The sequence below is a fragment of the Gallinula chloropus genome (assembly GCF_964237585.1).
Source record: "Gallinula chloropus genome assembly, chromosome: 7".
Lineage (NCBI taxonomy): Eukaryota > Metazoa > Chordata > Aves > Gruiformes > Rallidae > Gallinula > Gallinula chloropus.
In genome coordinates, this window is record NC_140092.1 from 28,872,178 (window position 1) to 28,887,687 (window position 15,510).

Below are 15,510 nucleotides of genomic sequence, written 5' to 3' on the forward strand. Positions count from 1 at the left end.
TATTATTCTTAGCTGGTTCGTAATCACAAAATCACAAGGTTGGAAAAGGCCTTTAAGATCAAGTCCAACCGTACCTGTCCTATGCTAAACCATACCCTTAAGTACCTCATCTACCCGTCTTGTAAACACATCCAGGCTTGGTGACTCAGCCCTCTCCCTGGGCAGCCTGTTCCAGGCCCTGACAGCTCTTTCAGGGAAGAACTTTTCCCTAACATCTGATCTGACCCTGCCCTGGTGCAGCTTGAGGCCATTTCCCCTTGTCCCATCTCCTGTCACCTCGCTGAAGAGACCATTGTAGCTGTTGTAACAGCTACAATCTAAACAGAACCCAGAAGAAGCCAAAGTACAGTCTCTACCTTTATGCCTGATAAATGATTCTGCACACCAGGATCTAACTAGGGTTCTGCTGTTGGAAGGAGGGCAGCCTTCAAGATTTGTGCGCGTGAAGTATTCCTTCTGCTGGAACAAGGCTGTGCTTGAAGACTCTCAAACCACCAACTATGGGTGTCTTATTCTAATTTATAGCATGAAATTTCATCTATTATTCCTTGAGAGCTTTGTGATGAGGTCAGAACATACAGATTCTGGCATGGATTTTAAGGGGAAAGCTGCCCAGCCGTTGTTTTTACCGAGAAGACCTGCTTTCCTATCAAAGTGCCAAACATCTACCTGAGTACAGTGGGGTCTTAAAATACCAAATTACTGTTGGCCAGAGCCTTCTACCTAATGTTTGGAATTTATCCAACTTCCAAAGAGATTCTCACTTCCTCCACAAAGGAGATGGTGGCACAGCCACCACTGTAGTAGATTCTGAAATCCTCTTAAATTCCACATTCACTCTGAATTTGAGGAAATTGTGGTATTTTGAAACCTCTGTTCATTTCAAAACAGATTTCCTGGATTGTGAGAAGAGTTGGGGGAAAAAAGAAAAAGAAATCTGCTAGAATCCCTCTCCGGCTTGTGCCCTGAGGAAATATTCTTTCCTTATTTCCCAGCTGGTGACTTTGCATGAGTTACCATGTCTTAGGAAGGCATTTCAAGCCGTAATTACAATGGTGTCTGCCTCCAGTTCCACTGATGCCTTTGTGAGGGACAGAACTGAGGATTTAACCTTCCCTTAACAGTCTAACAGGTGTCAGCAGCACAGAAATAACCCTATTTCCTTTCCTCCCCTTTCACTGTGGTTGGGGGGAAGGTCCAAAGGACCCCAGATCACGTCTCATTTCTCTTTCCCTCAGGCCTGGAATTCCCTGCCTCCCTTCAGCCTCCTTAACTCTCTTCCCCACTGGGAGTGTTGGGTGGTGGTTCTCACCTCAGCCTTGTCAGTGCAGTTGAGGAGGCATTTGTTTGCCTGGTGGATGTTTCTAAGCTCTGCTGTTCCTAGAGCAAAAAGCAATGTGATGGGTATGGCATAATTCAAAGTGAATTTACAATTACTGATGTCAAATATTTTCTAAAAAGACCTGTTTTCAAGCAATTTGGCAAAGCTGACATAACCGTGCTGACTTCAGGGAAGCTGTGTTGGTTGCACCACTTGAGGATTGGGTCCAGACTAGCCAGAGCATTTATTTTTAAATTCTAGCTTCTACTGGTATGTTCGTAAAAGTCTCTGTAGTTCTATAACTTTCTAAAGTAGCTCACAAGTCTTATGCTGACTGCTAATAAAACAGAAAATCCATTTCCATTTTTCAGTGTAATCTTTTTTTCATGTGAATCTATTTCTCATCAAAAGAAGTGGATGGCTGGCCTGAAAGCTGGAGTTCTCTACTTATCTGTAAAGATGGAAAAGGCAAGTAGTGGCTTTTCAAGTTGTCCCATGTTGTCTGGAAGAACGTGGCCATAAACCTAAAAACTAAAAGGGAGAAACCCAACACTCAGTGTTGCTCTGACCAAAAAAAGTAATTGTCCCCAATGCCTGGTGAAGACAAGTAGGTCTGATCTCTCTCTCTCTGTTGATAAAATATCTGCAAGGAAAGCTGAGACAAAGAAGGCTCTCGAAAGTGTCTGTGGGAGAGCTATCTCACATAGCATTATATGGGTGTTACTGCAGGTGAATGCAAGGACCCTGCATAAACCAAGACCTTGATTTCCAGCAGCTTTTTTGTGTTGGGTCTGGTTTTGGATGGTTGGTTTTGGTTTGGGGTTTGGGTTTCTTTTTGAGAGAGAAGTAGGAACACTTTGCATCAACCTTAGAGGAGGACATTAGCAGCTACAAAGAATATTCTACCCAGTAAACCTCAGTCACAAGAAAACTGATACTTCCACAAGGAATTCTGTATCTTCTTTTTAAAGAACATAATCTTCCAGATGCTTCCCCTATATCTCCTTAGCCAAAGAGGATGCACTCATGCCTGAGATGCATTCGAAAATGTAGAGCTAAAGTCAGATAAGGAGAAAAAAAAATCTCCCTGGCATCCTTCTCTCTGTAGCAGATGCATCACTGGATTTTCTCTGCTTCACTGGCTTCAGTTTCTGTACCCAGAAGATACCTTTGGCTAAGCTCTTGGAAGACAGTTTCCCAGGCAAAAAAACCCTTGCGTTATAGAGGCCTCAGATGAAAAACAGTTTGTGAGCCACCAGGCAGAGAAGTCGCTGGAGATGCTGAAATAAAGAAGTCTCAGCCACGAAGAAGTACTCTTACATATAGCTATGGAAGGGTAGGCAAGCTGTTAGAGGCTGTATTGCAGCAGAGCCAAACCAGAACAGAAAGAACAAGATCTGTAGAACAAGAAACTCTCCACAAAATTACATGTCAAAATGCAGAGGTAAAAGCAAAAAACCCAACAAAAATCAGAGATACTTCTAATCAGAGTGGTCAGATGCTATATTTGAACCTCAGTATGCTAATGGTATATAGTTAAGCGAGAGGAGGTGTTTAAGTAATTCGAGCTTTCCAGCTTTCCCTCATTTCGGGATACTTTTGAGGGACCAGAATTACAGAGAAAGGGGTACCCTCTCTGACACCCAGATCCTTTGAAAACACATCAAGCTGTATTCAGAATATCACACACTACCAGTGATTTAAATGCTGAGCTCATCTGTTCAGTGATATATCTTGCTCAAGATAGCAAAGATAGTGTTTACAAGACTTTATAATGCCGTTATGAACTGTCCTGCTCCCCTGTCTCACAGGTCTTAATTGTCCCTTTACAACAAGCACATAACAGACTTAATGCAGTATGTCTATATGAGCAAAGGATAAGGTAGGAGGTTTGATGTGTAGTTGTACAAGAAGGTTGCATATTAAGTGCATAAAGCAGGTTCTCAAGCAAAGTATTTCAAAGGTTTATAGAACGAAGACCGATTTGGGAGAGCATAGCAAGAATTTTTCAGTGTACAGCTTGGGCATGAATCAGTCTTAGAATCTCTACCATGTCCGAAATCTGTATTTTCACATCTACTGTACTGTATTTATTTACTAAGCACCTGATACACCTTGTTTTGCTTTGAACTGAAGGTAGTGATGAGAAATCCACACACAAATTGGTAACAAATATACTGCTGCTGATACGATTATTATGTTGTCTGAACCATCAGTTCACTTGCTGTTTATTTTCCCTTTGCAATGAGATTAGTTTTTGTTCATAACTCTAAAGATGCATGTTAAAAACTTCTGTGCATATATCATTTGTCTGTGTGTGTGTGTGTGTGTATGTATGTTTGGAAAAGCCTGCAGGAATATGTTTTTAAATGTTGTCAAAAGTTCTCCAGAACTATAAAGTACTACTTCTGTGAACAAGATAAGGATTTCCTTTTATAAAGACTTCTATGGCTCACTCTCTAGTGATGGCTCATGGCTCTCAGCAGAGATGGAGATAGGGGAAGTGATTTTATATTGCTTGTATGTTGTCTCCTCATCAACTCTACAGGGTAGCCAAGAGTGAGCGAGCCAAGGATTTCATCTAAAATTTGTTGACGTCAAAGGTAAAACTATAAACTAAAAACTGGCTGCTATTTTGTTTATGTTTCTTCATGCTGATTTGATTGGGGTTTTTTCAAAGCTGAGTTTTCTGTGTCACCAAAATCTGTGTATAAATTTTGTGATGTATCTCTAACTTCCAGGCACACGAAATACACAGTGTCACACTTTGCCCTCTAGAAAAATCCCTTTTTCTTCTCTACAGTCACCAATCTGACCTGATAGAGCTGCTGTTTAAAGTTGATACCCAACAAACAGCTTGTGCAAAAGATGCTGCTACGCAATATAGGCTAGTCTGTGAGAATAACATTCACAGCAAACAGATGAAGAGACACTTCTGTTGTTCTGTACCAATGCCTGGCACATGCCCAAACTGTGCAAGAGAGAAAGATTAACTTGTCTGTGGACTGTTGAATATGAATAAGTAAACACTGGAAGTTATTAGGCAGGGAAGAATTCATATTCCTGTTAGGCTTCCTCATCCAAACTAGAAACAACTTGCACTTTCCTTATAGTCTGAGTAGGCTTTTTAAAAGCTTATCATTCTTGCGTCTCATTCATAAACTTACCCATCTGTGAAGCCTTTATTCAGAGAAACCTACCTGCTCCAATGCTTGCCGTAGTTCATTAAAGGCTCCCATTTGTACTCATAAAGGCTCATTCATTGCCCTGAATAATATATACTGTATACTGAAAGAGAACCAACTCGCGCTTTTACCAGCTAAATTAAACAACTTTGTCTAATAAAAGAAGCGCTGTCTCGTTTCTAACTAGGCCGTAAGCCCTTAGGGTCTTGGATGTGTGCATTTATTTATTTATTTACTGCCAAATCATCCTAGGAGCATCTGAAAGCTAAGCCAACAGAGCTAAATTGTACCTTCTCTTTCTCCACCTGCTCTGAAGAGCAGAAGCCAGCTTGGGTGCAATTGTATTGAAGAGAACCCTTGCCCGTTAACTTATTCTAAAACACAATTGGATGATCATCCTGTCTTTTTCTGGGTCCCACCTTCTAACCTTTCTAATCTTGAGAGTTCATGTCTATTATACGTGGCTCTCACAAATGCCCATGATTAATAACTTCTGTGATTCATTAGCCTGTGCTGTTGGTATTGTTTCCCCAATGGGAGCATTTGCTATCTAGGGATAGTCCATGATTACTCTGCCTCGTGGAACAGTAAGATGCTTTCAATCTAATGTGTTGTCCATGTTTTAGCATAAAATAATATTAAGGCATCCACATAATGGAACCGTCTGAAGATCCATTTTATTAAGCACTGGAAGAAAATGTGTGTGTGTTTGTATGTGCGAGGGAAACATAATCAGCAAATCTTTTTTATCAGGAACAGGATTTCAGGGAGCACTTTGTGCAAAGGCACAGCTGGTTTGAGGTACAGTTCTCCAGATTTCAGGCTGAAAAAAATATTCTATAGCCAGCATCTTGCCTGGTACAATTAACTTACTCAAATTATATACTGCCTATTCAAAGTAGGAAAAAATAGGAAACAGAGGTAGGTTTATTGCATTTATTCCATTTTGCTTGTATTTATTTTAAATGCAATCTACCTTCAAGTACAAAGCTGTAGTGCTTTTAAAAGATTACTGGTTCAAGTTACTCCACATACCTTAACGGAGCATGTAACCTTTTTACATTATATGATCAACTTTTTGACAGTGCAGGGCCAGCGCAGCTAATGGAATAATAGCCTGCAGGGTCCAGCTAAATGATATACGAATATAATCAACCTTTGTGATGACTATTCAAAAGTAATCCCTTTAGCTTTCAACTGCAACATATATTTCAACCGGGCAAAGCCATATGAAGAAAATCTCTGCAGACTCCACTGATACAATATGGCCTTCATATCCCCACAGTGTGTTTGCTGCTCACAGTGAGTTTTAAATTTAAGGTAATGGCTACTGTATATTCATGTGAGCATAGAACAATACCTTTGATTTGTTGGAGAAATGTTACATTAGCTACCAAGGGCCCTATTCAGTAAACTTTGACACAACCCTTATATATGGTTTACTGCTGATTCTAAATGGAATATGCCTGATAAAAATGCTTTGCATGCCCAAATTGTACAAATTCATTAATCTTGATATTCATAAAAATCTCCAAGTGCAACTGCCTCCATTCTGAGGGAAGCTAGGCAGGATGCATGGCTAAACGCGTAGGCCCAACCTGCTTTTAAAAAGCCATTGCATCCGTTTTCATTTAGCAAGACAGAGGAGAAGTAAGAAAATCTTCTACAACTGTAGGACACGTGTGGTTTTTGGCAATCATGTTATTTGCTGCTGTGCAGAGGCCAGCGATGGGCAACACACAATTCAATATGAATTTTAGGTGACGCTCTTTATTGGGTGAAATCACACAGATTCTATATATTTGTTACTGCAAATGTGGCAAGCTAAAAAGCTGCTAATTGGTTACACACACTGTTTACACCACACTGATTGGCTAGTGATTATAAAGAGTTCTGTTAAACTAAGTGTTTAGCTATAAGATATGCTTACCTTTGATGTTTAAAAACATCTGCACACCTGGTGTTTTGACTATCTTATGGCTGGTTCTTAACATATTTAGTTACTCCCAAGTACCTTCCCATAAGTCCTTCTTGGTTTAGGGCAGTCTGTACCCCTGTCTTCAAGGCCGCTGCGTTTTGACAATGTGATTATCAAAATCTTCTCAGCATGAGTAACTTTCCTCTCTCATGGGAACACAAGGATATTGTCAGGACCTATGTCTTCTGTGAGGAGAGTCAGGATGCTGGCAGGCCTGCTGCCTTCCCCGACACTGCTGTACCTTTTATTCCTGCTCCATTACATCATTCTACAGGTTATATAACTGAAAACAGCTGTGTGATCTTTAAAAATGTAAATAACTTTTAAATTACAGTTATGGGTTATGTCTCATTGTCTGCATTAGGCCAACACAGTGGCCTAGCAGGCCCTGCCAAGTCATGGTGTGAAGGGTAGGGTGAGAGAGGCTTGCTTTCTCTCTGTCCATTCTGTGACAGAAATACAGTGTTGGCTAATAATGAGTCTGACTAGATGGAATTACTTGTAGTACAGGAAAATGGATGTAATAAAAGCAGGTAAATCACCTTGTATTACTACTCTTGTGTGTGCAACCTCACATGAACAGCAGTTAGAAATACGGTCTTGTTTGCATATGTGTACCTAAATAAGCATGGAAAGCTAACCAAGTTGTTGCTGTCTTTTGTTTGAGGTGGTGTATTATTGGATCTTATGCCACTTAGGCAAGTCAGCTATAGTGGAAGACTAGGAAAGAGTATGGACTTTCCTCCTATTTATTTTCTATGTGACTTCTTGAGCCTGTAGAAAATTAGAGAATCCTGACCATCCTGCAGCAGGGAGTTCCAAGGGTGAGCTGGTAGTGCAAAGAGATCGCCTTCCTTGGTCTCCAAGCCCATGACCTGCTACTTTCAGTACATCCTACTTTATTCTTTTATTGGAAGAAACAGTGAAAAATGGTTTCTGGGTCACTGGTATGCTGCTTTCATTCTTGCTTTTGTCATTTCCTCAGAATACTGCCTTTTTTTTTTTTTTTCTCAAACCAGTTTCAGCTTCCCAAAACAATTAGTCCTCTTGTGATTCTCCATAAGTTCGTGGAGCTTTTCAGTGTTTATTGTTTAATAAGGTTCAGCAGTCGCTGAACGATGCAAGACTTGGATTTTAGTGTTTTCCCATCACATAGGCATGCAAGCTGAGGAACACAAGCGTGCCTAAAATTCCCACCCCTCTCTAGAGTTAGCGATCATTTTAACTTCAGTCTTTATAGGTGTGGCTTTTGTTTGTGTGTATGACTTTTCATTAATTATAGTGTGTAACAGACTAGCAGGTCTGCCTCGCTTGCTCCCAGGAACACGATGAAATAATGACATTTTCAGAAATACAACAATCTTTCAGTAGAATCATAGAATGGTCTGGCTTGGGAGGGACCCCAAGGATCATAGAGCTCCAACTCCCCTGCCACAGGCAGGGCTGCCAACCTCCAGGCCTGGATCTACACAAGGTTGCCCAGGGCCCCATCCAGCCTGGCCTTGAACACCCCCAGGGACGGGGCATCCACCACCTCTCTGGGCAGCCTGTTCCAGCACCTCACCACTCTCTCTGTAAAGAACTTCCCCCTAATATCTAATTTAAACTTTCCTTCCTTCAGCTTCAATCCATTCCCCCTTGTCCTGCCATTGTCTACCCTTTTTAAAAGTTGATTCCCCTCCTGTTTGTGTGCTCCCTTCAACATAATGATGTTTTTAGAAGTATAACCATCTTTCAATAGACACACAGAAACAGTGAGAACAGAGCCGCTGCTCCTAGCTGCACTGAAAATTTGACCAGACAATTTTAATTATATTTTATCAACAGCAGTGATAATATGTCAGGAACATCCTATTATGATTAATTATATTTACATGCTATTAATACATATTAACGTTCATCCCTGCATTTTGTACAACACAATAAGATAGAAGGAGGATGCTTGATGGTGTGATCTGTGGTGGTATATATGTATTATCATTATGAATATGAGATGGTTTTATTGTTCCCGAACAGCACAGGCCGAGCAAATGCCAAGAAAACATTTATGGCTCAGTATTCATCAGTTATCCTTGATATGCTTCATATTTGCTGGGAGGGCAGAACTGCTAATCAGACAATAATAGCTTGGTGTCCAAGTGTGAAGGCAAAAGGCCAAAAGGTGCATGAGAGAAGCAATTTATGCTCTAATTCCCTGTCCGTCATGAACACATCCCCACCGTTTTTCATGTGTCTCACTGTATGTAAGATGCACTGCTGCCAGAGACACACTTTTATGTGTATTTTCTGGCAAAAATACTTATGTTGCTGTATGTACTTAGTCACACTGAGGGCTTGAGTCACTCACCTGTCTTGCACCACTTCTTTCTCTTGGCAAGAGGGATAGTGCTTCCCCTGATGTGAAACTGGGGTGTTCCAGACGCCTTGTTAGTGATCCAGAATTTCATGGGGCGCTCAGCTGCTTCAGGATGTTTCAGTTCCTAAGCCAAACTGAGTATATAGGTTATAGACTGCATGGCCACGAGCAAAGCCCCGTGTATGCAATTAGGTTTTTATTAGTTTTGGGGTTTTTCTGTTTAGACATCTATTAGTGAAGGAATTGCCATTGATGTACTTCAGGCTTTGTTTCAGAAAATGTTTCCTGGGATAATGATGTGGTTAAATTGAGAGTAAACCACTAGGTTAGGTATGGCCCTCCTACAAAATGAGACTTCATATGCTAATTCTCAGATATTCTTCATAGACTTACTCATCCTATTCTTACTTGTATACAACTGTGGGCAATGTCCTAGTTAGCAATTGCACTTAATAACCACCTATGATATGATGAAATGAATTTTATTGAGTCTTTGAGTGATCTGTGTGGTTTGCATCTGTCCCAAACGTTGTGCCAGCAGAGTCACTGCTTTGAATGTTATTTTTCATCTCTGACAGGACTGGATTAATGTGTTTATTTTGGACATGAATTAGATTAAGATGCCATATAAGCACCATTGGTACTGCTGTGCCTAAAAGACAGAGTTCAGTTATAGGCATCGCAGTACCAAGACATAGTGACAAATGGAGGAGGATCCAGCCAAGAAATATGCAGAGGTCAGAAGACATGAGTTCCTTGCAAATATTGAAGAGACTACATTTGCTTAGCCTCTAAAAGATGAGATTAGAGGGAGGAAGATAGTCTCTCAAGCTTAAGGAGTTATTATAAATGATGACAGTGTTCCTTTGCTCTTCGTGTCTACCAAAGGTAGAACAAGGAAAAAAAAAAAACCAGCTTAATTTGCAATAAATATTTATCTTAAGTATTAGGGAAGAAACTGAGCTATAAGACTGTGAAGCACTGGAACAGAGAGATTAGGGATGTTGTGAAATGGCCTTCATCAGAGGCCTTGGAGAATAGATTTGACAAATAGATGTCAGGCGCCGACTAGATATATGTGCACTTTCTTCATTTGAGGAGGTGAACCAGATCAGTAGTTCCCAAAATAGGAAACAATCCCCCAAGGATGGTGTGGTTGTAACTAGGCAGAGGGAAGTAAGTTGCTGGGGAGTCACTGGGAACAGAGCAGAAATGGTGCAGAAATGGAGCAGGGAAGGAACAAGGATGAGCATCACAGGTCACCGGAGCGAAGGAAGCGTGTGGCTGCCAAAAGCTGCAGGGTGAAGTCCTTGCCCCCCAGCCACCTGCTCTTTTGGTCACATCCCATTAGGAGGACCCTTCTGAGAGGTGGCAGCCCTACTGATCCAAACTCTTCACCCTGCTCTTGCTTCCTGCACTTCTTGCCCCGGATAGCCTTCTTGCTGCCTGCCATCCTTTGGTGCTGCCTGTGCCATCATCTTCTCACACAGGCAGCTGCCTTGTTGGGTCCCCACCTGGCCCTACCCTGTGAAACCAGCTGGTTTGAGAACTCTTGCACAGGAGTGCAAGTAATACAAACAGAAATCCCTGTCAGTTCAGTATTTCTAGGATTTGATCTGATGTGGCTTAGATTCCCTTCTCTCACGACTTTTTACATGTTTTTCACATAAACCTTTTAGGCTGTTTTACCATTAAGGATTCTAAAGCACTAATACACTTTTTTTTTCTTTTTAATAACAGAACTTGATAGAGAAACAAGTGCTTCAAAGCCCCTGTGAGCCACTTCCAAAGACACCAGTTCTAGATCCTTCCTGGTATGGTATTTGACCTTAATCCATAGTCTTTATACCAATATGCTGATTTTTTTTTTGCAAACTGTAATCGGTATCAATATGTAACCTGATTTTGACAAGCGATTGTACATCATCTCTGGCTGACTTTTGTCCAAATAACAATCTCTTTCCTGCTCATAAATGAATAAATTCACCTTCCTTCAGATTTCTTTACTTGCTTTTCCCAGTTTTAGAATTTAATTGCCTTTGATCATGTAAATGCTTTTAATTTGCAGAAATAAGCCTTTGAGACAGAAACGAGTCTATTAAGCAGATGAACTCAAATATAAAACATGTAGATATCAAAGCATATATATATAAACTTAGGAGATTTACTATATTTTTTTAATTTGGTTTGGGTTTTTTGTTATTATAGAGGATGCCTGCTTACTTACAGAGAAGCTGATAGATGTAGGATGAATACAGGAAGATCCTTGAAGAGCCACACAAGAAAGTAGGAATTTCAGATGGAATTTTGTCATTTAAATGGGAGCGCAGTAGAAATCTCTGAAAGCTCTGAAGTTCCTTTATGCCTCAGTTGTGGCTTTGATATGTATTGCTTGCTTTTATCAAAAATAACTGGTGTCATTGAAATAAATACAAAAGAGAGTAGCATAAAACAGAAAGCTTGCCCTTTGTGCTCCTAATGCTTATTTTCTTCCAAAGTGTCAAGATCCTCCTGTTAAGATATTTAATATCCTTTATGCCTACTGAATGGGAATCCAAGATGCTCCATACCTTGTAAGATCAGGTTCTAAATGTGTCTGGAGACTTTTCTTTAGATCCCAGGTTATTGTCCCTTTCAGAAAAAGCAAGCTACAAGCTTGATGCCCTTACTCATAAGACTATTGGTGATTTCAGCACCCATGTCGTGGTTCAACTGTGACTTGAATAGAACAGATCCAGCCTGTGTGCCACACTGTGGTGCAATTTTGATCTAATCTATAGCACAGGTTGGACCCAAAACACAACTAGAGTTTGTTTAAGATCTGGTTGAGCACACTCATGAAACCATCAGAAGCCTGTACGATCAAAGAATTTCAAGTGCCACCGAGTGTCTCAAGTGCAACATCAATCTATAGGCTTGGCTGAAACAACTATATTTAATAACAAAAATGCATCTGGCAGAATACCTGTATGTCACATTTTCAGAATTGAACCTGAAATTCCCCTTTTAACAAAGCTAACTATGTGTTCATTCAGGCAATCAGGTAAACATAAGGTTCTGCCTAGGTTCTTTTCCATCAATAAACTGAAGCACAGATTTTTGGAGTGTAAGTGGAGAATTGTCTCCCATCTTGAGCTGATGATATTCTTAGCTGTGGGTTCCCCACATCACCCACAGCAGTATGACTCCTGTGGTCTCCACGGAGTCCTGGGAGGACATTTTCCAGCTACCATCACTATTGGTCCAAAGAAGAGACAGAGGACGGAAGCTGGTGGTTATCACTTTGCAAAATACATATAAAACCAGACTTGGCAGTCCTGAATTTTATTTAGGAAGATCAATGCAAGCTTTATTAATTTCATATATGAGGAAACCTCCTCTTTCAAACTGCATAACCCAAACGGTCAACCGTTCCTTTCTCTAAGCGAGGGTTTCCAGATTCAGAGTTCGCAGCAAGGTCCATTAGACCCATAAGCAGTTTTTAAGACAGTCTTTGAGCAAGCAATAGCTTTTGCTGTAGTAATAAGTCAATTCACTGGTTTTCTTCAGGATTGCAACTTGAGTAACTGGTTGACATGTGACAATAGGATTTCTCCCTGTGAAACTGTGGTAAAAACGTATCATTAGCTGCAAGGTCTTACTGAACTGTTTTTGATCAAGGTGCTGTGTACATGCACTGTAACTACAAATAGCTCAATAATTTTATTATTTCATTTAGAGGCCCTCATTGCCTGAACATGAAGCTTATGGCAACAACCTGCATTTAGAATGGTTTTACAAAACTGAAAAGTTAGATAGGAATGTTCCTACCTGCAGCTATGCATGCTCACAAGCATAAAAATCTCTTTATTCAAGAGGTAAATGTTTCATGAAAACCAGGAAGAGAAACAGGACCATGAAGTAAATATAAATAATGAGAATATCTAGTTTATCCTTAATGTTTTAATGGTATTGATATAGAATCACAAAATTAGTAGGTTGGGAAAGACCTTTAAGATCAAGTCCAACCATTCCTGTCCACTACAATGAGGGTAGGAAATACCAAAAAAAAAAGGTTATAAAACAGCACAACTTTGCAAGTAATATCTGAAAATCACATTAATCTGCAAACTCTTCTAATATTCAGGACTGCTTCTAAGAGGTTGCTGGTTTTAAATATTTGGAATGCCTTTTCTCAGAATAGTGTTGAATGAAATGGCATATTTGATTTTATCCTTTGTAGTAAAAAAAAATATATATATAAAATTAAAAAACCTATATAAAATAAACCAAGCAGACGTTCTGGAAGAGACAATTATCAATTTTTCAAGGGTAAGTTTCTAAATTCTTAAGGGTTTTGAACCTCTAGTACGTCTCTACAGTAACTGAGCAGTCTGTTTAGGTGTCCCAAAAGTTATTATGCAGTTATATTAAATAGCTTCTATGATCATGGCTATTTTTCAGCAATCTGCATACATGGCTAAGTGATAACTTCTGTGTGCTTGTGAAAAAATGGTCACAAATTAATCCTCTAGAGCATTAGCTCTTCCATGCTTTTAACAGTACTTTTGAATCACAAGGCTTTTAATAAAAACAATGCAACTTGTATCATTCTGTAAATGATAAATGCAAGTAGATGCATTCGACAAACAAACTGAAGCACAGATTTTGGAGCATGTGTGGAGACTTGTCTCCCATTTTGAGCCCATGAAATTCTTGGCAGTGGGTTCCCCACATGACCCTTGGCAGTCTGACTCCTGTGGTAAAGCTTTTAATAAAAATAAAGGAACTTTTGCCATTCTGTAAATGATAAATGCAAGTAGATGCTTCTAAATGCGAGTTGTGTTCTTCAGAATCAGGAAGCTCCAGGAGAAAAATATGGGTTTTGAGCCAGATGTACCTACCTCCCATCCCAGTGACAATTTGTCTGATGAGTAACTTTCTGTCTGGCAGAATGCAGGCATTGTTCTGCTCCTTGTGGACATTTTCAGTGGGAAAACAAAGGTGTTGCTTTCCCCTTCTAATTATTGGGACAAGGAGGTTAGGCAGAACGTTAGGCTTTGGGCAGGATGCTGGAATAAACCTCTTGGCTATTAGAAGCAGTCAGAGCTCCATGGGTCATGGGCAGGTCTCGGTGCAATGCCTCACACAATCCACCTGAAAGCATGGTGCTCACTGACACCTGGCTGCAGGGGCTCCTTTGAAGAACAACCACCACTTAGTGAAACACCAGTGCTGCTTCTGACATCACTTGCCCTTGGTGATCAGATGTAGTCCTGCTCCTAAGATCTGCTGAGGTCAGATTAGTAGAACACAACTTTCATCCTCTGTCTGTTTACATAAGAGATGTGCAAATTTCTTGAAGGAGCTCCTCATACAGAACACTCTGCTTGGTTCATTATCATTGCAATCCTTCCTCCAGGTTTTTCCAGAAAGCCTCTAATCCCTCGACCTTTAAGACTTTGCAATCAGAAAGGAGGACTTGTAAGAGAGTATGAATTGCAGTTGCAGGTTCTTCAGTGACTTTAATGAACTTAGGAAAGCAGGTAAATCAGTTTAGCCTATCATGCCAGTTGTCTGGCTTGAAACATGTATAGTAGATGAATCTCTGAGTAGTTCTGAAGTGTAACGTTGATGTCTCTAAAACCTACGTCTTGTGGGTGTCGAAGATACATAGGGCTGGCACCTAAGACTGCTTTTTGAACAGGGTTTTAGTAGGCTTCACTAGGAATGCATCAGATGTTGTTGACTGACAATTGGTAGCAGAGGGGAAGGTTGTACCTCAGAAAGGATTCTGTTTATAATTATGAAAAGCATGTTTTCTGAACATTAATAGGGTATATCTTGTTAATTATGGTGATATATAAGGTATTTCACCTGTGAAACCATTTAGAAAATTAATGTTTGAGTCACAGAAAGGTCATTGCCATTCTGGAAGGAATCCATTCATCTCTAAATAGGCCATCCGAATATAGACTAAGAAGTACACTATATATAATTACCTGGAAATAGGTGGAATAAATAAGATTGATGATAGGCATTACTAAAGCCACACTTTAGTTTCCTGCTAGGAAAAAAGTAGAACTGGAAGAGACAATAATATACATGTAAAAATGCAAGAAATAGGTTAGAGTCTTGAGGAGTTCTGTGAGATTCAGCTATTACACCAGGTGAGCACTCATCAGCCTTCAGAAGTGGTGTACGTCAAGGACTTTGTCCTGAGATTCAGCCAAGTATTTCTAAAGACAGCTCCTAGAAAGAAGGGAATGAGGATGATTTTTTTTTTCCCAAAAAACTGTGCCTTGCATGACAGCATAGTATCTCTGCATTTGCCACAGCTGTGCTTACAAGTAGACAGAATGTGTGTGCCATCTCTGAAAGCAAACAAATAAACATGTTAATGAATATTTCCATGTGTGAGTCTTCCTTTGGCATATCCCTGAAGAGTGGTGCTGAGCAGGAAGGAGACCAGCAGCTACGATGGTAAAGTGCATTGCCAAGAGTGTCACAGAATTGTAGGGGTTGGAAGGGACCTCCAGAGATCATCAGGTCCAGCCCCCTGCCAAAGCAGGGTCCCTAGGACAGGTCACACAGGTCGGTGTCCAGACAGGGCTGGAATCTCTCCAGAGAAGGAGACTCCACACCCCCTGGGCAGCCTGTCCCAGGGCTCCCTCACCGTCACTGGGAAGAT

General features: G+C 40.4%; 1 protein-coding gene across 1 annotated transcript in view; it reads left to right on the forward strand.

The window, feature by feature from the left end:
* TTC29 (tetratricopeptide repeat domain 29) overlaps positions 1–10,667 on the forward strand; it is a gene marked incomplete at both ends in the record, with an annotated part of 123,919 nt that extends 113,252 nt beyond the window's left edge. The window contains 2 exon segments of the mRNA XM_084267037.1: positions 10,581–10,606; positions 10,608–10,667. Coding sequence (XP_084123163.1) covers positions 10,581–10,606; positions 10,608–10,667 — 86 coding nt within the window.
* Between the last annotated feature and the right edge of the window lie 4,843 nt (positions 10,668–15,510).